This window comes from Drosophila gunungcola, chromosome 3R (assembly GCF_025200985.1).
Source record: "Drosophila gunungcola strain Sukarami chromosome 3R, Dgunungcola_SK_2, whole genome shotgun sequence".
Classification (NCBI taxonomy): domain Eukaryota; kingdom Metazoa; phylum Arthropoda; class Insecta; order Diptera; family Drosophilidae; genus Drosophila; species Drosophila gunungcola.
The window spans coordinates 25018378-25040221 of NC_069139.1; the positions used below are offsets into that span (position 1 = coordinate 25018378).

At 37.6% G+C, this 21844-nt stretch overlaps 1 protein-coding gene and 1 long non-coding RNA gene across 2 annotated transcripts in view; both read right to left on the bottom strand.

The window, feature by feature from the left end:
- Positions 1-21844, bottom strand: part of LOC128265066 (uncharacterized) — a 28317-nt gene continuing 6473 nt past the window's right edge. The window contains exons 2-3 of the long non-coding RNA XR_008268799.1: positions 12318-12439; positions 1-520 (exon numbers count right to left, since the gene is read on the bottom strand). This is a non-coding gene — a long non-coding RNA (uncharacterized LOC128265066). The remainder of the gene's footprint in view (positions 521-12317; positions 12440-21844) is intronic.
- On the bottom strand, positions 8616-9336 carry LOC128265057 (dynein light chain roadblock-type 1). The gene has a single exon (XM_053000848.1). The coding sequence runs from the start codon at positions 9191-9193 to the stop codon at positions 8888-8890; it is 306 nt and encodes a 101-aa protein (XP_052856808.1). The 5' UTR covers positions 9194-9336; the 3' UTR covers positions 8616-8887.

A 21844-nucleotide genomic window follows, 5' to 3' on the forward strand; every position in this document is an offset into this window, starting at 1 on the left:
CATGTATCCAAACAATATAGATGGTAATTTAATCAGTAATAATAATATTTTAATTATCGTTTCAAATTTTAAGACACTTTTAACTAAATAAACTAAGTTCAAAATGTTTCTTAGTTCTTACTGATATCATATCCAAATAGAAATCTCATCTTTTGGAACCGCTTCTTAGAGGCGTCAGTTTTCAAGATGGAGGAACTTGAACGGTCGTCCCGTTTTTCCTCCAAATCGACGCTTCACTGGCAACATGTGTACTGTGTCTGCCTCCGATTCTGGGCCTGTTCAACGGGTTCCAGTTTCCAGTGCAGTCGAAATCGAATGCATCTGAAGTGCACTCCGGCCGGTTGTGTGCGTGTGTGTCTACATCCATATAGTATGTGCGGTTATATTAAATCATCTGCTTGTAGTAAATCATGGCAGCAACTTAAGGATGAGCGGGTGGAACCACAAGTACAGCACTGACATCCAAAGGCATATGGCATGAAAATGAAGTCATCTCGGTCCAATGGCAAGTGATAATGTGCTGGGGATTAGAGTTAAAGAAAGTGAGTCAGATGCTTAATAAACAATCTTTAATTAAGGCAACATTTGTGCACTTAAATATATGTCTTGCATTATAATACAAATAATTGGATATTCAATAATTGATCTCAAAAATACAATTCGACACTCAAAATAAGAAATGCAGATACATGGAAATAGTTTCAGGCGCCTCTTACTGACAGCCCAACAAACGGCCACCTCTGGAATATTTTTTTGGCAAATAAATCAAAATTCTCATATTTGGCAAGGATGAATGCGGCCCGAATCGGCTGGCGCAAAAGAGAAAGTTGTTGGCTCTTTGTTTGCCTGGGCATTGGCCATGCCGGTGGTTTTGTTATCAGATGCTCGAGGGCGCGATCGGCCCGAATATATAGTACCTACCGAGGGACACCACCAATTTTACAGGGGATTTACGAATCCACCGTGTAACGAGACCTATGCCTCTCCTCTCTCCTCATTCCCGATTTGGGCGGCTGAGGCATATTTTTATGATTTATTACCGGGCCGGCTATAATCGAGCTGGCATAGTCAGACAATACCTGGGTGTCCTTTTTGGGCTCGTCGGAGATGCGATAACAACGAGTCAAAACAAATCTCCTAAGGTCAGCTAAAAAGTATCGTTCGCCTTGGCATTTTTTACGCTCTCGAGGACATGTTGAAAGGCAGCATTACCATTTCCATTCCCATTTATGGCTGCAATATTTTTTATGACACATTTTTATGATTTATGAATTGATATGGTTTTGACTTTGGGTTTCTTCGCCGATCTATTATTTTTTGTAGTTTCGGGAAGGCGACCTTCGTTTCGAGTCCTGGGAGGGTCTGGCCTCAAAACGATTACCAGAGCATATTGGTATTATTATCACCTTCGGCGTTGCTTTACTGTAATTGTTTTTGTGAAATTGGGCGTTTAACGTAACTTGTGGCAACTGTCTGTGTATGGTAATAAGCTGGCTTTCAATATAGAGAGCAAATAAATCGGGGATTAGGCTATAATATGACTAATTAAGTGGTTAGATAAATATATGCTAAGCATCCAGAATGAAGGTTTTTTTCCTTGACACTAATATGCATTAATCATTTAATTTTATTCTTAAAAATTTTAAAACTTACTAAATGTAGTTAAATAAACATTAATATTGTTCTGAACTCGCTAGCCAAATAAAATAGTTTCGTTATTATGAAAATAGTTTCGTTATGAATTTTTAAAAATACAAATATTTATTAGAACACTGTTTTTTATTTTTATTTTTAATATTTTTGACTAGTTTGTTACTCAAATGCGAGGTTTTCACAACATAAAGGGAGGTAAATTTAAGAAATTTTTGTAAATTACAAACCTATTGCTAGAAACTAAATCCTATAGAGCTATAAGAAACATGTCTGAAGCTATAGATTATTCCTTTGAGAATTTGTCTGAAGCTATTGATTATTCATTTGAGAATTTGCTTAACATAGCTGCGGTTTCTTATATTCTGGTCCTCTTGCCCTGAGTCACTCGAACACTATGCGCTAAATGCAAAATCTCCCTGGCGGAGTGCAATAAAAATGGTAAATTATTTAACCGACAACTCAACATGGCCTGGTCTGAAAATTTCCAGTGTTTACGTTGCGAAAACAATTGAAATCATAACAATAAAATCAAATTCGAAATTTGCGAGCGGTGGGCGGTGGATAGTGAGTTGGGCAGAGGTCAGCGGGAAGGGGATCGGACCAATGGGCAACCAGTTGCGTCAGAGCGGCGATGTGAGAAAATTTCCAGCACAAGCCCAACAAAACCAAAGGTAAATGGCAAATGGGTGAAATGCTCAAGAAAATCAAGCCAACGAGGAGCACAGCCAGAAACAGAGACAGTGAAACGAACGAAATGGCCATAAACTTAAGCCAAAATGCTCCCTCTCAGGGAAGGGGGGCGTAAAGGGGTGATTAGGGGGTTGGGGTGCCGGGGGGTTGGGGAGACCCAACCAACCAGTTCGGCAACGAACGCGAACTCCGAACTTAATCGAAACATCAAAGGAAGAAAGCCAGCCACAGCAGCAGCAACAACAACCAGCCAACAACCAGACACTTATTAAAAACAACAAGTGCAGCTTGCTTAGCGAGTTGGTCAAAAAGGGGTGGTTGCTGCAGAGGGAGCGGTGCAACACGGAGTGAATCCGTGCTGCCAATTTGGATATCTTGCCACCAGCTATGGCGTTTTAAATGAGGTAAATAAGTAAAGCAAAACAGTGGCTAAGAATTGTTAAGTTTTATAAAAAGCTTTTACGGCTTTTATTTAAATGAGTACCTTTTATGTATTTTAGTTCATGAAATTTTAATATATTAAGGTCTTAAATGGATACTGTTTTATTCGGTCTTAGATCAAATAAAATGTCCTGTTCTAAAGACTTCGCAATCGATTTCAGAAACAATATTTATTTGGACATTAAACGGACATAACACGAATCATCTATCGTTCAGTTTGTGACAGCATATGTTTTATTTCGTCAGAAATTTTTTTAGCGAGAATTTAGTAATTGTTTTGCGAGACTGTATAAAAATGTTGTACTTGTTAAGGCTCAAAATTTAGTCACTTTTTAGCAGTAACACGAGCTTTAAATAGTTGTTAGTTTTAAAAAAGTTTTTTCTCCGATTTTCAATCTATTTAAGGACATGGTGCGTTTTTTTTTGGGTGCTGAGAAATAGTTTTTAAACGACTATTAACATTAGTTTAAATGCCCGATTGCAATGCATTAAATAATTTTTATTATTTACTTTGTGTTTTAAAATATAGTTAGGTTTTTCAGGAATCAGTAGTAAACAATATATAAAAATTGGTTTTCTTGTGAACATAAATTTTTAAAATCCTTTGTGAACTAGAAAATACTTTTAATGAAACTCATGCATGATGATTATTTAAGTATAAATACACATGTAGTAATTTATTAGTAACCACTGAGTTTAACACGTTTTTCTAAAGACTTATCTGGCTTTTTTTGGCTCTTAAGACATGGCTGCACTGGAGGGCATTCGTGCTGTTTGTGCAGTGGCAGCACGTCCCAACCGACATCGACAAGCTGCACTGAGCGAAAATATCAGTTAGAGGGGAGCGCTGGAAGGGGAGTACTCAAAATGGGCACTTTCGGTCGCAATAACCACGACATTTACGATTATTTTACGGCCACTAAAAATCAAAAGTGTAATTTACGGAACCAAACCAAACTGAACCGAGACGAACAATGAGACGGGGACAGGGACGGCAACACGAGCGGAGAAAGAGACGGCAATTTCGACTGAGGAGCGACGAAATCGTATCTGTATCGGTGTTGCATCAGCTTAGATGAAGTTGAATCCACGGATATGGAGGGCAGAATTTTGGGTTGGTGCAGAGTTCAGTTTGGCGTGGGTGGTGCTCTATTGCGTTGTGGGAAGCTGTATTGTGAACTGAAGTACACAAAAGGAGCTATTTGTTTAAATAAAATATTTATGTCTTATATTATTTACCAAGACATTCTGTCCTAATAAATTGTTCTTGTTATATTATATTTGATCATTTTTTTTTAAATAAAATTTATAGGAAGTTATCAATATTATTTTATTATAATAACGAAATAAAATATTTTTTTAATCAATTTAAATTTAATAGTTCGTTTAGTTTCCTACAAAAATTACAAAGTTACTTACAAAAATTCATATTTAATAATAAATTCATATTTAAATAACATAACATTTTCTAATTTTCCTTCGATTAAGTCTTGGAAGACTTAGTTACACGGTTGCTGCATAAATATGTTATGTATTAGAAAAAAATTAATTTAATATCAAATGGTCTTCTAGAGATCTTCTTGCACTTATACTTTAAACCACTTTGCAAACTTATGTAGTTCTGATGTTGGGTTCAGTTTGAAATACAGACTGCTGAAGCAGTGAGGATATACTGTAAGGAAAACCAGTTGATTCCTAACTAGATGGACACTGCCGGCAGCCGAATGAAAAGCAGTCGTTGCCTCCTTCGGTTCCTTTCTCTGCACTTGCTGGCTGTCTCTGTTATGGCTTGCCTTTTTCCTTATTTTTCCTTATTTTTCTGGCCATCACATGTGCAACTCGAAGCCAACAACTCCAAGTATGAAACCCTCTTCCGCCCACTTCCCCTGATTGCAATTGGTGTTCTGTTTTAGCCGGATGGCGATGGCTGGATGCTGCGAATCGCGTCGAAAGATGATTTTCATGTTTTTCCCCTTCAACGTCCCCAGAAATCCCCCAGTTTTGAGCCGGAATCGTGGCCCTAACGATGCTCAAAGTAATTTTGTTGTCTTAACCGCGTTTACTGACATCTTGATGCTTTGATTGCTCCGATTTTGAATGGAATCGTTTGCGCTGCAACACCCGCACTTGGCTTTATGCCCCATTGCCATTATCGTCCCTGGCAAGTCGGGGAAATTGAATTGAAGTCTTTGATTGGCAATATGCTCCGTTGACCCCTTAACCAGTGCAAGTTGATCGTTAACCGGAGCGGGAATATGCGGAAAGCGGAAATATATATATATATATATATATATATATATATATATATATATATATATATATATATATATATATATATATAAGGTAACCTGATTCCCGAAACATTTTAAACAATAGAGGTGGTAACTGAAACAAATTTCTTATAATGATTCTATGATGATTCTAAGCTGTTTTGTTTTCTATCAATTTATAAAGGATTAAATACCTTGGAGAGCATCACAAACTAAAAAGAATTGGTACAGTCAACCAATTCTGCAGATAAAATTATAAATTAGATAATTTTAATTTACTTAAAATATATTAATAATAGGGCAATATTATTGTAACTTTACAGAAAAATTCGAATCAAACTTTGTGTATGTTTGTATGCGTTATACCCAAAAACTTCCAAAAATTCCGCTGTTTTAATCAACATAGTACTGTTAATAAACAGTAAATAAATTACTTAGCTTAGTTGTTATTCATTTGCCTCCCAAAAAGTGTGGAAGTATGTGAGTACCAACGTAAATCCCGCAAAATAAGTTTTACCACCAAATAAATTTTTTTATAGTTGCTTTAAAAAAAAGTACAGTATACATATAGAAGCGATAGAATGAATATCGGCTTGTAGGCGTCTTTTTTTCAAGGTGATATATATTCAGATTTTTGAAATTGGGAATAAACGGGTATATTTCGGATTCTATAGTCGCCTGATCGCAGAGGCTCTAAAATGTACAGACATTCGAGAAAATTTACTTCAGATGACATAATATAGCGAAGAAGTTGGATTTACTCGGCTGCCAATGCTAGTGATGAATAGATATACTTTACATGATAGGAAGTATCTTCTTTATAGTGTTGCAACCTTTGTTTTTAAATTAAATTACCCATTTGTATACACTATAAGTATAAATGACGAACGACGGTCCTTACCCCCTTGGTCTGAAAATGCAGAGTGGCATTGTGGGTCAAACTTCACAGCTAAGCGAAAAAGAGCAAAAGATTCAAAAAGAACCATACAAATGTTCGCAGATAATTTATGATATTTCTTCTATGTGTAACATTTTATTTAAACATATGTCTGTTACGTAACAGAGAAAAACTTCGAAGGAGTAACAGTAGCTCTAAAACTGGACTGCCAAGTGGCTCTCAAACTAGTGATAACAGAACCCATAGATGGCGCATTTGAAACAGTGCTGCCATCTGCCGAACAATATGTGAAACTCCATCCTTTTATCCGTTAAATTTCAAACGAAATAAAATGTTGCAACAAACTTATTATCTCGCTTTTTTTGATTTACTTAATATTTGCACTGACTAAAAAATTTTCGGGTACTTTTGGTTTTGAATTTGTTTTTTTTTCTTATTCTCTGCTTATTTTTTGTCCAACAATAATTTTGGTTTTGGTCTTCTGGCAAGAAATCGCTCATCCGCCCCCACCAAGCGACGTCTGCGCCGCTGCGAGTCAAAACTGGAAATGTGGCGCGGTGGTTGAACGAGCCAGAAAAAATCCAGCATTTCATCACCACCACCAGCATGAAAATGGGCTTGGCCTTTTCGTTTGAGTGAGTATTTCAAGGCGCTCGTTCTCCTCGATTCTCCATGCGCCTCTCTTTTTTTCTCGCAGATAGCCGTCGGCGTTAAAATAACTATTACAGAAAAACTTTAATACCTTCCTCGGATATTTTTTTTAATTTTAATCATTTTGATGTTATTAAATGTCATCGGAATAAAACCACATTATTTAAAATTATAAAAAAGTTAAAAGTTTCGTCATTTTGAAAATGTTTTTTTTATTTTTGAGACATTTTAATTGTTTAAATAAAATAAAATACTTTTTGAGCTCATAGTTTGTTTGTAATCTCCACTGATAGTTGAACTCAGTTGGTAAAAGTAATTCTTTGGCTGGTCAACCTTCCTTTTTAATATAGACATACAAAGTTATAAAATCGTACGTCTTCTTCTTATGAGTATATCTTCTTTTTATGAGTATATTAAAAAAAAGTTTTCAAAAGTCAAGTGTTTTTGCCTTATGTATGTTACCTAAATGTAAGATCTAAAATAAAACACGTAAAATCTAATTAACTTAAACTCTTACAAATAATAACAATTTTGTATTAGTTATGAGTAGAAATAAATAAATAATTAAAGAGCAGATGTTGCGCTTGAGTATTCATCACATTCATTGCCTGAGTCGTGTTGCAACTTCACTTTCAGGTTTGCGGCACAACTTAATTGAATTCATAGAGCGTGTTGGCACACCCGTACAGTGAACACCGGCAGATGGGAACGGTAGCCGCCTGACGAGTCCATAAAATGTTAATTATGAATTGCGAGTGAGTTGGCCGTGGACATCCTCTTCACGATGGCTTGGAAAACGTTTTATTCGAATTTAATTCAAAGTGTTTCGAATTCGCCCGGGCATTGATAATTTCGCACGAATAAAGTCGTCACTGGGAATGAACCGTGGAGTAATTTCATTTCACGCTGCCTCAAATGAAGTGCGCAATTCTGACAGCCGAGGTGGGGGGAAAACGCTCGACCTTGCCACCATCGAAGTTGGCCCATTGTGCCGAGAGCCAGTTGAATCAAGTTTCTGAACAAATTTGTACAATTTCATATTTACCCAGCACCACAAAACGACGCCAGACAATGGGAAACTGCTTAAAGATAGCTGGCAGCGCACAAAGCACCCCAGGAGCGTCTCGTGGTGATTATGGACCCGGGTTGAAAATCGGGTAAAAAGGCCAGATACAGATAAGTTATTGAAGCCGGCGAGGAGCAACCCCTGCAAGGGATCCGTAAAAATAGGACAAGATACACTCGTACACATTCATCTGCCCGGAGGGTGCGTCGTAAAAATGAGTTACGAGTCCTGCCATTTTAAATTAAAATAGCAGGCAGCCTCCATTGTGGCAGCAAGATGGAAGCAGCAAAAGGAAAAAGGTCAAAGGCCACATTTCCACCCCGAAAACCGGGCGGACAAAATGGTCATGTTGACAGAAGTAAATCTCCTGAATTATCGCATTAGATGCCGCATTCTCACAGATAGATTCCAGGCCCGATGAAGCCATGTCGTAAATAATCGGGATCGGAACGTCGCCGGGGCATTATAAAGGATTTTCGGGCAGCCCTGTTGACTTAAGCATTCTTCTTGTGTTTGTTTGCCATTCGAAGGGGTTCAAGACCATCGCCACCCCATATTCAAAAGACTCTTTTGGCCACCAACTTTGATCGACATTTTACAGTCGTCTCATTTGTATTCAACGTATATTAGCAATTTTAATTTTTCGAATCTTATGAATAAGACATGTACACAAATTAATTGTTGTTTCATAAGATATTCACAAAATTCAAATGAAATATTAAATAGAACTTTCAATTTTAAGTAAAATCTAGAAATATTTAAAAAACGTGCGAAGTGTTAAAATTGTTTTTTAATTATTCATCAAAATTGTTACAGTTTTTTTGTAAATGGTTTTCTCGTTGTTTCCGTCGATTAAAAGGAAAATAACTTTTTTTCTTATTTCCCTATCAAAAGTTAGCTTTTCCGGTTTACCTTGTATATATTACGCTTTAGTCTACCCCAAAAATGAATATTTTAAAGTATTTATTTGTAAAAACAAAACACCCCTTATTCCATATTTTGTTTTTAATAACATTTCATGAAGATGGCAAGAGTATTGGCTTTATACTGGTGGCTAAACTTGCCTAGTTATTTTAAGAAACCAAATCCTAAAAATATTGGGCAATCCTAGGAGATTGTTTCTTAAAAGTTTCAGCAAATTATTAGGTTATGCGCCAAAGACTTCAAAAATTCAATCTTAACTCTGGATTTGTAACTGCTTAATCGTATCCTTTTCTCTCACTGAACGACTGTGATGGTAAAGTACTCCTCGGGGGCCACCAGGTACTCGAACTTGCGAGTGGCCAGGCGCATGAAGCACAGCTTGTTGGCCGGGTCAATGTCCCGGATGACACTTTGGCAGGTGCTCACCAGGAGCCCATTTAAGTGCTTCACGATCGCCTGGGCACTGGTGTTGTCGAAAGACGTTTCGGCCACCGCATTTGCCATGTTGTCGGAAACCACGTATCCTATGGTGTGCTCCGATAATATGCGATCCACTGTGGTTCCGTTCTGATGGATCACCTGCTCCAGTATACGATTCATTTCTTTTCGTGTGATGTGTATAAATGTTGTATATTTCAGGACAGGGAGTGAACTGACAGCTCAGTGTGAATTGTAAGGTAGTACTGAATTTATTTGGCAGGTTGAACTCTTAAATATAAATTTGTTTTGATGTTGAGGGCACAGGTTTCTTGTGAGCTTAAAATTGCTGAAAAGTTTAAAATTCTCATTCTCATAGCATAAAAAAAAATGTATTTGTGTTTTCATGAGCAAAGTTTTCTTATCTCGAACCATATATCGAAAAGAAGCACAATAAATTTCGATAAGGGTTTATGTACAATTTTAAGAAACGCCTAAAAATCATAATTTCTTGTTTTAACATAAAAATGCATATGAATATGAATTAGGATATGAGCATTAATATTTAAAATATTAGAAAAAAAGGCTAAACCATAACACATTTTAAAAGCACTTATTAAGTCTCGTATGAAATGAAACTAGAAAGTGCACTCACCCACTTTCCCTTTACCCACTTTCAAATTAAGCCCCCATGTTCAATGTTTTTATATCGGATTTATAATTAGTGTTCAGCATACGCCTATCGTGTTGATTAAATAAGTGTTGGTCCCTCGCACTTTGCAACAGATGGCAGTGGGTTTCGAATAAATTAAACTTATCTGAAATTTCTTATCTCGATGCGGCCTTTGATCCCCACTCCCCCCGGAATCCCCAGTTGTGTACCCGAATGCCATTGAACTTGCCCTCCAATGGGATCTGCCGAGGTCAGTTCGAATTACTGCACACAAGAACTGATATTCCCGCCCAAGTTCAAGTGGTCGCGTGGCTTCTCCGACTTTCTCCTCCCGCAGGCAGCCTCATCAAGCCGTTTTCATTTAATTTTCATGCACATTTGATGGCGTCTGTTATTGGCTTTTAACGAGATTTCCACTCCAGCCCGCCGTTGTATTTTTAGGTATCCGTATAATTGACTTTTTGACTTTGAACCGCTTTGTCGCAGGTCGTTGACTCGCCGGCGGCGACTTAAACTAATTCCAATTGCTGGGCTTAGCTTAAAGCCCCTTTCATGAGCCATAAATCAGAGCCGGCGGAGTTGCGAATAGTGGCGGGTGTTTAGTATTTAGTACAACACTCATCTGGCCAAAGGCTCATCTGTATTCAGGGCCCCTCGTCTCCTCGGGCAGAAGTGCTTGTCGGACAAGTCCAGCGAGTGCATATGGGAGTGCATGTCCCTCCGAGTCCCCAGACACCCAGATCCCCAGATCGACCCAAAATGGCCACTCGAGCGCCCACAAACGGCCATAAAACACTTTCGGACATGTTGTTGGCCCAACAAACAACTCTCAACTCTGCTCCGTTCTTTTCTCTCCGTGCTGGTCAATAAAATGTGCATAAATTCCGATGCCATTCAACGGCAACCCGAAACAGGCCGATTTTGACCGTTCCCGTTCAGCAGGAGGCTTTGCATTTAACGGCTTAAACTCGAAGGTACGGTGGAAAAATTGTATTTATTGGCAGCATTTTTTCTTATTACTAAAAGTGTTGACTTTGGGAGTATGCATTTTGGTGTCACCTTTGTGTTCTAGAAAATTTTCTAATTAAACAAATTAATACCATTTACAGCCAAATTATACTATATTACGAAAACTGCTTTAATTCCAAATTATGAAATTTGGATATTTGGTGTATCCTTCATATATTCTGGATGAGAATCGTCGTGAAAGTTCCTTCTTGTGGCAGTATTTTGTAAAGTTTTGGTTACTTTACTTAACATATTTTTATATCAACGTTTATTTACCTTTCTATTAAACAAATTTCTATAAGTTTATTTTGTATTAAATTTGTACTTTTATTTAAGTTTCCTTCAAAGTTTGTAAATTTAATTTAACTGTTAATCAATATTTTCTAATGCCATTACGAACAAATTAAAATGGCTAAACAACAATAATGATAATAATAATAATAATAATAATAATAATAGTAAGAATAATAATAATACTAATAATAATAATAATAATAATAATAATAATAATAATAATAATAATAATAATAATAATAATAATAATAATAATAATAATAATAATAATAATAATAATAATAATAATAATAATAATAATAATAATAATAATAATAATAATAATAATAATAATAATATTAATAAAAGGCTATTATTATTTTTAACTCTTTTTTTATGCTCCCACCCATTGTAATTTAAACTTTTAGAACCGCTTTATCCAAATCCACTCCCACTTTTAGTCATGATTCATGGCCGCCGAATGCAAAACGAGAGATTTGTGGCCGGCAAAATGAATTGTGTCCAAGTTCGGGCTCTGTGCCATTTCAAACTATGCAAAATGCGAGCTCATAAATCCCCTGAGCCCAAGTCGGACTATTTTACTATCTCTGGGCCCGAATTTGGTTTGGTTTTGGGTTTTGGCCCCGGGGCGGGATTAGGCAAGCGCTTATCCGAAAGCGAGAAACTCGGCGTTATGCCGGCGCCATAACTCATTTAATTAGATGACTATCGCTGTTTAGGCATAATTCAACCACCAATATACGAAACTTTCCGAATCCCCCGAACTGCGAAGAGGTCAAAAGGTCGGGCGGCATTAAAAACGATAAATAACACCCAAAAAGAATGGAACTTACGAAATGGAAAATTCCTACGATAATTAGAAAAACCAACAGACCAACTGGCAACTGAAATTAAAAAAAAAAAAACACAGACTGACAAAGAGAAAAATGCAGGACATAGAGTGGCAATTTGGAAACACTTTCCCTGCCTCCGCTCCTGAAAATGCAAATGAGCTGCTCGAGCAGGAATCCAGGCCTTTTGGCTCCAGGTCCGGTCATTGGCCGGTGGTCAGTATATCTGGTTTTTTGCGCTCTGTTTTGGCCCTTTCGTTTGTGCCACTCGAGCGGCGAAAGGGACACGTCGCACACACATGGCACAAATTGCCATGGCCTTTTGTCCAACTGGCCCAAATATATCCTTCAGCTACCCTTCCGTCGGCCCACTGACACACTTCCCCGCCCCACATACATATCACCAGCATCTGAAGCCCAGTTTTGATTACGGACTCCGAAACTCCGAAGCTCCCATAAATAATGTGCAACATACATATAATACTTGTACATGTGGACTCACCTCAACGCGTTCTGAATTTTTAATGTGCCCAAAATGGAAAACAATCCTCGAGAGTTGTGAAATATACAAAATCCTGGGGTGGAAATCGGACTACATGACAATTCATCTGCTCTGTGAGTGCTCTGTAATTGAAAATTAAAGGGAAAGTGTTAAATGGACGAAGGAGCAACTTGAGATATTCTCCCAAAAGGATTTAGGACTTATCGTAAGTAAACCAAAATAACATTTTGAAGTATATTTATAGACAATTTCATAGCCCACTTAAAGTCAGTACCAGTGGTTCTTTAAGGCACTATTAAAAGATTAATTTTTATGGAAATGTTTATAATCCTAAAAACAAATTCAACTAAAACACGTATTTTATAAAATGAATTTGTTCATCAATGATGTAAATTCCCGTGTACCCATTTCCCATAATTATCAAATTTTTTTTTCTTTGAGTTTCCCCGAAATTTACATAGTTAAATATATAAGATTGTATGCTAACTAGGTTTCTGAGGAAACTCACCTAATACTTAAACAACACTCCTCAGAACACCATAACCCACTCAAGGTATCGCATATAAAATAGAGCCTTACTCATTAACACATGATTTCATTATTTTTAACGACAAATTGTCGAATCGACTCATTTGAGATGGGCAAAAAACAATAAAACTGTGAAAATATTGCAGCCCCAAATTCGTAATCCCATTGACAAATGGCATTATTTGCTTTTCGAATTTATGTTATGGACTTCTAAATAACAACCAATTTAAGGTATTTATCTTTAAGAAGCGTAATTTCGTATGCTAATTCCCGTGGCAGTTGGCTTGCTAATTTATGAAAGCGTCGGACTTGGCCACAACCGATCTGGTTTCGACCAGCTGAATTGAATACTTGCGGGCCAAACAATGCAAATTTTTATTAGCCATGAAGTCGGCCATAAAAGCCATTTCAAACCCGCTCGAAATCGTTGCTCTCCGCTCGAGTACAAATTGTTAGAAGAGGTGCAAAACGGCGCGATTAAATTTATCTCGCAGGCTAATTTTAATAACTTCATGAGACTCGTTTTCAGAGCAAATAAATTTAAAATTTAGTAAAAAACAAACAAAGTATTGAATATCAAGTTTCGGCCGATGGCAATCTTAGAACTCGAAGCGAAAACGCTTGCCAAAACAAAGGAATTGAATTCATTTAGTTTTATGGTCCCAAAAAAGGTGGGAGATGTTCGAAAAAATTACATTGGGCCAACAACAAAGACGCACACACACAGACAAAGGCCATTGAGAAGATAAATTTCTTAATTTAAATTCAGAGTCAGAGTGAATCGAGTTTTGTTCGTTTCCACCCTCGAACGATTTTCATTTCCGTTACAAATGCTTTTCAATTTCGCCCAAGCCAAATTCAATTTTCAAACGTTTTATTTCGACAACGTTTTGATTTAGTCGCGCTCGCTTTGAATATTTTACGAATTGGTTGGATTTTGGAATCGAAATTGGGCTTGGGCCTCCATTTTCTGGCTTTTGTGCGTATGTGCGTTTGTGTAACTATGGAATATTTATTATTTAAATTTCTCGACTGCGACTCGGCGGCCCTAAATCATGCGACAGGCTCATTCAGAAACACACACACTCTCGCGCCCGAAAACACTCGCATATTCGTAAGTTGTGTTGTCTTTTCGACGCATGATTTAGGTGCAGTCATAAATTCAATTTTAAGCTTTTTGGTATTTCATTTCGCTCTGGCCGGGGATCTGGTTTTGGGCCCCGGAATGGAGGATGGGGCACGGGTTGGGATCGGGTCCGGGTCCGGGTCCGAGGCCAAGATAAACACTTGACAACGTGCTAAGGCCGGCACTGGCAACGCGATAAGCGCATAAATAAAGTCCCCCGTAATAAATTCAGCGTCGCATTTGACGCCGCGCCATCGCATCTGTGGGTCCATGGACTTCTGGGGGCTTTTCGGGGGTTCCAGTGTCACTTGGTCCTCCAGAGCCACTCTCGACTTCTTGGCTTGACTGTACCATGCATCATCCGTGGCAGTTTGAAGGAACCATTAAGCTCTTCTCCTGTCTTTTTACAAGACAACTTCTAGGGCCATTTTAGGTTGCTCTTTGAATATTTATATGACAAAGCTGGGACAATGTCGTATTTCTTAACCATTACATGGTTTATGTTGTAATATATTTTAAGATTAAATAAATTCTATTACTAAGGTAAAGGTTGTTATGGTAGTTAATTTTATGAGAATATGTAAAAAATTAAACTTAAATATATTGAGATTCTGTTAGCCACTTATAAATGAAACTAAAATATAAAAAAAAAAATCTTTAGAAACTACAAAATCGATTGTCAAGGAAAAACTCCCTTCCAATTTCTTTCAGAATTCGGACCGTAAAGGATCTGCCAGCTGGTCAGCTGTTGTCCGAGTGCTTTTAGCATGCCATAATTGCTCGGCAGGACGACGGGAAATATATGACATCTGCGTTGATGGAACAAAGGGCGGAAAGGAACGGAAAGGAAAGGATAACAGTCCTGCAGCCAGCTATTCACGGCAATCAAACAGCGCGGCACACGCGGCGAAAGGATGCGGTGCAGTGTGAGAGTGCAGAGTCCATTAAAAGAACATTCCACGCCGGCGATCCACATGTGTCCGTGAAAAGGACGTGCCGTGCCAAAAGGATATGGCACCTTGTTTGTTTTTCCTCCACTCTATGTCTCATATTTTCTTTTTTAATTTTTGTAAATTGAAAATCGTGTGCGGATGCGGATGCAGCATTGCGTGGCAATTACACAAGCCCTCAGCCCCGACCATAAATTCCATCCTTTGCAGGGAAAGCCGAAAGGAGTAGCATGCCACGGGGGGTCGCCTCCGTCCATCTGAGCCACTTCGAGGTGGCCAAGTGGCCGTGCAACATTTCATGTCGTGTTTACACTCACTTCCCGATCGTATTCCCTTCCCTCGCAAAAAAAATCCAGCAACCAGCAAAGAGGGTCAGGATATTAAAAGTCGCAATTAACTGCGGCCAGTGCCTCCAGTTTGCCAATTACCGCCAGAGTTGTGAGCCAATGCGACAGGTTGTGCTCCGTCTTATTTATATTATTAAGTTTCTTTTTTATAATTTATCAATTTACCTCTTCCGCAACCGCAAAAGTTGCAAGTGCATAATTGGAATCGGGCTCATACAAACAATAATTACTTACTGTGTAAGCGGGCATTTCGTTGGGTTTCCCTTCGTTCGGTAAGATATACATGTAAGGTTGGGTATTAAATATGGGGCGGAACAGTATAAGTAAGGTACTTCGGTGCTTATAATATTTACAAAGTAAAGTGAATCCTAGTGTCCAAGCTAATCGCTCATACGCAGTGTGGCACTTTTAAATACCAAATAACTAATTTTACTGAAAACCATAAAAAATTTTAGCTTAAAACTTTTAACCTTATGCTCACACTGAAAAATGTTAAGATAACTGATAGAAATGAAAATATATCAGAATAAAAATGCTTTAATTAATTAAATTTAAATTTTATATTTAATTTCTGATTTCGATTCTAATAGTCTTAAAATATTATTTGCGTTTTTTAATAACCCATTCATATGAAATAGCCATATAATGCATTTTCTACAATTTTATTTTCATAATATGTGCTATGAAATGTATACATATAAGTTGATTGTTCTCACTTAATATAATTTGTACAATAATTTTAAAGGAACTCAATGTTTATTCTTTTGAAGTATATTTTTTTTTTGTCTTTCGTTAGTTCCCAAAAATGTCTTCAATCAACATTTTTATCACGATAAATAAACCAATTAACTAAGGTGGGCGGAGAAGCATGTTTTTAATATTACATTGCTTTAAGACCCACCCGAAACCGCCCCCCAAGAAACTGCCATTCAAGAAGCGTGGCGCCGCGGATGAAAACAACAGTATTTTCGAGTTCTTTGACCCAATTAGAATGCATATGGCCAGGGAAATTGGAAAAAGTCGGCGTGGACTTCATGGCAGTTTCCAATTTTGAATTTGCCAATTAAATGTTTATCTCTGGCTAATTACCGACGCCTTTAAGCCACAACAACAGCAAACCGCCGACGCCGGCATTATTCAATTAAAATTGTTGCTGCTGGGGGGCTGTTGTTTTTTTCCTCTGTTTTTGGCACGCACTAAACCCCATAAAAGTCATAAAGACCCGCATAAAACCCATAAAAACCATAAAACGAAAATGAAAAGAATCTTAAAAAGCAGCGAGCAACAAGAAGCGATGAATTTCGAAAGGAGAAGGAGGAGGTGGAAAAACAAGTTTAAGGTGATTCCTGATTGATATGGAAAAGCACTCGCAACATGTTCGCTGCTCTCGCTTTTCCACTCGCTTTTCCTCCGTTGAGTGGAAGTTCGCCTGTTGCCTTTGCGCTCTTTTTTCCGTTTCGTTTTTTTTTTTCAATCAGTGCCTGAGCACAATGATTTTTATTTTTATGCGCCAACGTAACGATCTCGTTTCCACTTACTTAAATCTACATTTTAACTGCCTGGCACATTTTATGTCCCCCTCTAACAGCCATGCGAGATGGGAAGATGCGCGCGCTCTTCTTTGGATACACTCTCGCTCTCGCTCACACTTTGCAAAAACAAAAGGGCAAAAGAGAGCGGGCCAAAAGAGAGCTTTTCTTTTCCCAGGGACTTTTTTACGCAGCGAAATGGTCACTTCACTGGGCAATTAAATCGATTCTAATTAATAAGCAAACATGGGCGAACACAGAGAGAGTTCAGCGCGAATAGAGAGCAGCAAGTGAGACAATTGAGCCACATTCAGCAAACGATTATGAGGCCATCTCAGTCGCACTTAAAACGGCCATTACCCACGACAGTTATGGGGGACGACGTCGGCAGAGGCAGCGACAGCGACGTCGGCAGAGAGAGAGAGCGTGAGAAAAGACATTCTCACGAAGAGCTGCGTTATCGATTATGCTCAATGGCCGATTTACTTGTCTTAATGCGAGAGCGACACGTGGCGGCGTGTGAGACTGCCATCTCGCTCTGGCCGCTCTCTTTTTATCGCGCAGCCATTATGGTGCGCACAGCCTTCTCGCTTGCTCACCCAGTCCAGGACCTGCTGCATCCCTCTCTGACCCACGCGGCTCTCCAACGACCTCTCTCTCTTTTTGAGTTATCGGCACTTTGGCTCTGCCGTTATGGCTTCCGTGTGAAGAAGGCGTGGCCTAGAGAGCGGTAGCATTTCGCACTGGGGTTTTATGGCTCATTTTCGGCGTTGAGTGCGTTCTTCCGCCGCCGCTTCTTCTTCTTCTTTGGGCTCGAATTCGTATTTTGTATTTTCTGGGCTTCTGCTTTGACATTTGCCGTCGCTTGTTTGGATAATTATTTCGATTGTTATTAGATTGTTGCAACAACTATAAAAACGGCCGTAAAAAATATTTTTATTTCGCCTTAAATGATTTTTAGTGGCCAAGTGCCTTGTGGTGACAAATTGCCCTGTAAAGAGATGACTAGGCCTCCAATCACCGTTCTGATGGTTGATTATGTTTCATCTTCTTTATTTTAGATACAAAAGACACACGGGGAAATTTTTATGGGGAAATGGAATAGTGTCATTATTGAACAATTAAGATAGCTGTTTTGTTAGATCAATTTCAAAACATTTCAAAACATTTTTTAAAATTTTTCAACATATACAAAAAATTGTAGGTAGAGTAACTATATTTTTAGGCAATAAAAAGAAATGATTATGTTTTATTATCCGATAAACATGTTCCAATGAAATTAAATTTGTATTCTCACTTACGCTTTTAAGGCGGCTTTTTTGACAGATTTTTTGGATTTAATATTTTGTTGTTTTTGTCATTAATAATTGTTGTATTTTTAATAATAATTATGATTTTTTGATATTGTCTTGAGGTACATTCTTAAGAAACGGTACATTCTTAACGACAAATTCGTTAAAATAAATTATTAATGCTTTACGAATGTTATTGTTACCTAAATAATAATAAATAATAATATATTTTGTATAGAGAAAATTTTGTTTCTTGTATTTTTAACACATTAGTAATTATAATTTTTTTTTAATATTGTTAACTTTGTAATTCAAACATTTTTTAGAAATCTTACGTTAAGAATTTGTTAAATTTTAAAAATCAAATTTTAAATAAAGTGTTTATGCTTCGCCAAAATAAATGTCCCCCACCTATTTGATTACAAAATAATATCAACTGATTGAATAACTCCATAATATGTTCGAGTTAAGTTTCGATTTCATTGCGAGTCTTTAGCTATACCTTTCGCATACAAAAATGGATTATTTATTTCTTTTTCATATGGCAAACATAATTCTTGTGGAACTCGAAGACTGGGCCAGCATAAGACCAGAAAAGAGAAAAATAAGTCAGATAAAGAAAAAGCATTTTAACGAAACTGTCACGGCCCCGGGACGTGAGTTCCGTGATTGGATTGCCCAATAAATGTTTATCGAACGTCGAACAAATGCGTATCTATCCTCCGAATGTTTGGCGGGTTTTAAGAGTTCTTTTTTGTGGAGAAACCATTTTGCATTTTTGGGGTCTGGGCTTCGGCTGGGACCCAGCTGGCGGGTAAACAAACAAAAGACACGTTCGGAAGAGAGACAATAATGAACAGAAGCAGCAGGAATGGAGGCAATGTTATTTTTATGAAATTAATATTGAGTGCTGCGGGGCCTTCCGAGTCCGAAATGGGTAATTAAAATAATAAAAGCATTTCTTCGACGGCCGATGCATTCGGAATTTTAATTAAAAGTCGCATGGGACCGCCGCCGCCCGGGGGAATGTTTATAAATTCTGCAACACGACATTTCAGAATGTTTTCGTAAACAAATATTAAGATATTTTCCGCGAGCAAATGTGTTTTTAAGTAGCAGCTCCGCCATAAGCGGTCCAATAAATTCCGTCTGCCGGGCATCCCATTCGATTTAATTGACTCGCCCGGTTTGACTAATTTTGGAACGTTTTCCTTTCATTTCCCGGCCCTCCATCAACGCACCTCCATTCCCCCGGGCAGCTGTTCTCCAGATACTCCTCCATTCTGGTCCGCTTATGGCTGTGTCCGGGTAAATTTATGTGCCTTTTCCAATGTTTTCTTTCTTGTCTATTCCCATTTTTTTTGGTAATTTCTTTGAAAATGTGCGACTTGTCAGTCGGCAGCAGCATTTCCACCCCCTCCTCTCTCAGGTCAGACATCCCGTTTTCCACTTGCCACTCTTTCTCCGCTGCTTAATTATCTGTTTTTCCAATGTCATTTTTTATGCTGCACCTTTTCATTTGTGATTTGTGTAGCCGTGTGACGACATTACTCGTATATTTTTTTGGCCATAAATGTATTCTTTATGTCTTTTTTTACGAACTGCCATTTACGAGGAACGGCGTCGTCCACTTCAATGCGTTTTTTTGTTGTCTCAAGGTCAATCGCGGCGGGTGAATGACGTGCACCGGTGCTGTCTACTGCGAAAATATAATTGCCTTAAATATAATAGAGAATTTGCGAATTTTATTGAGAAAGATTGGTTCTTAGAGGCAAAACTAAACAAAAGAAATTCCATTATCCAAAAGTAACCACCAATGGCATACCAATACTTCTGGCTTAGTTATTGTTATGATTTAAATACATATAGGTTATTAGTTAAGGAGCTCAGTTTCAAATTTAACGCAAATTTAAATCTATGTTAATTTTATATTAAAAGAAATTGTAATTTAGAATAAGAATATTGTAACTCCGTATCACGACACAACGTGACTAGCACATTAAACTAAGAGTTAAATTACTCGTAGTGCTATGATGCAAAATAAATAAATACAAATTGTCATTCTATATCAACAAGAAAGATAGATATAGAAAAAATATATAGATAGAAAAATCTTTTCTAAAATAGATATTAATAAATTGAAAAATTAATTTTAAACAAGCAAATCTTATTATAAAACACTAAAAAATGTATGAAACCCCGATTTTGTTCTAATTATTGAATAAATAAAATACATATAAAACAAAAAAACAGTTAAAGTCATTATATTAAATGCACTACCGAATCGTGAGAAAATCCTGCTCACGGCATATCTACATCGCTGAACTTTTTTAATGAACCGGCAGAGAAAACTCGATGTAATTGCATTCATTTCATTTTGGATCACTTTGCAACTGCTCATTGCAATTATTCGAGCCGCAGTCGAGTGCATTTTAAAGAGGAACAACAATTACAAATTATATACATTTCGCATGGGCATCCTGGATGTGCATGTGCATCTCATCTCACCGGCGGCCATCTACTTTCGTCAATTACGAAAGAGCTCGGACAGAGCTGAAGTCCGGGCAGCTGCCCGGCGGCCAAATTATCCGAACGCCATTAAAGTCATTAAAGCCATTATTCGCCGAGTAAAACGTTTAAGTGAAAATACATCTTCTGGACGTGCATGTGCATACGGATGAGGCTGGGTATCCACATGGGAAGTGTATGGGATGTTGATGAAGATGGGCCGGGTTCTGATGAGTTGGCGGCATCCACCAGCGACAAACGCACACGGGAGTGATCCCCAACTTTCCGATCGCTCAGGTGGCTCTGTTATTACCAGCTTTTCGGAAAAAAAGTTGCAATCGAGTTGATTTTGAGGAAACTTGGGCATTTTTTTAATTCATACTCGATGCAAAGGCCACACACATATAATTTGGACAATTCTGGTGCTCAGCGCGAACATTTGCTTAAATGGAATTATCGATCAATAACCTATTGATGCACGGGAAGAAATATTTTGTTTAAGTGAAAAATAAAAAAAATACTATGGAGTAAAAAAAGTATTTAGAAACGCGAGTAATTTATATAAATGTTTTCAAGTAAAGATCTTAAAATTGACAGCACATTATTTAAACTGGGACTTTTTAAAAAACTTATCCATAAGCCGCAAAATATTTTGTGGTAATATATTTAGCATAATATTTTCATTTAATTTCAACAACAACAATTTTTTTGTAGATATCTTAAGGACTTAAGAAAAAATTATACAAATTTATGAACCCTACAATATATGTGCACCTAAGAATGTTTTCAAAATAAAAGCCTTGTATAAAGTAAAGCAAGAAGAATAGATTTCCAAGAACATTCCCATTAAGTCCACTCTTTATAAACGTTATTTAATAAAACAGAAAAATTTAAGTTTGATTATACTTCGAAATCTTTGGAGTGATCATACCCATTGAAAACACCCCTAATACAAATTATTGTTTATTACCCGGAGGAAGAAATTTATTGAAATAATAGAGACTTAGTAAATATATCAGAAACCTCCGCATAGTTTTTTAAAAGTGTGTTGTTTTTGTGTGGCTGCTGCGTCAGGCTTCATCGATAATGGTGGACCACGTACTCCCTGCCTCGCATTCCCCACCTCTTCGATTGTAATATAATCCATTTGACTAAAGAGAAACTATAGCCCCCTCCACTCAGTCCGCTGCATATCACGAAAGGAAGCTGCTGCTTTGGCCGGAGTCGAGTGTCAGGTGTTCGTGTTA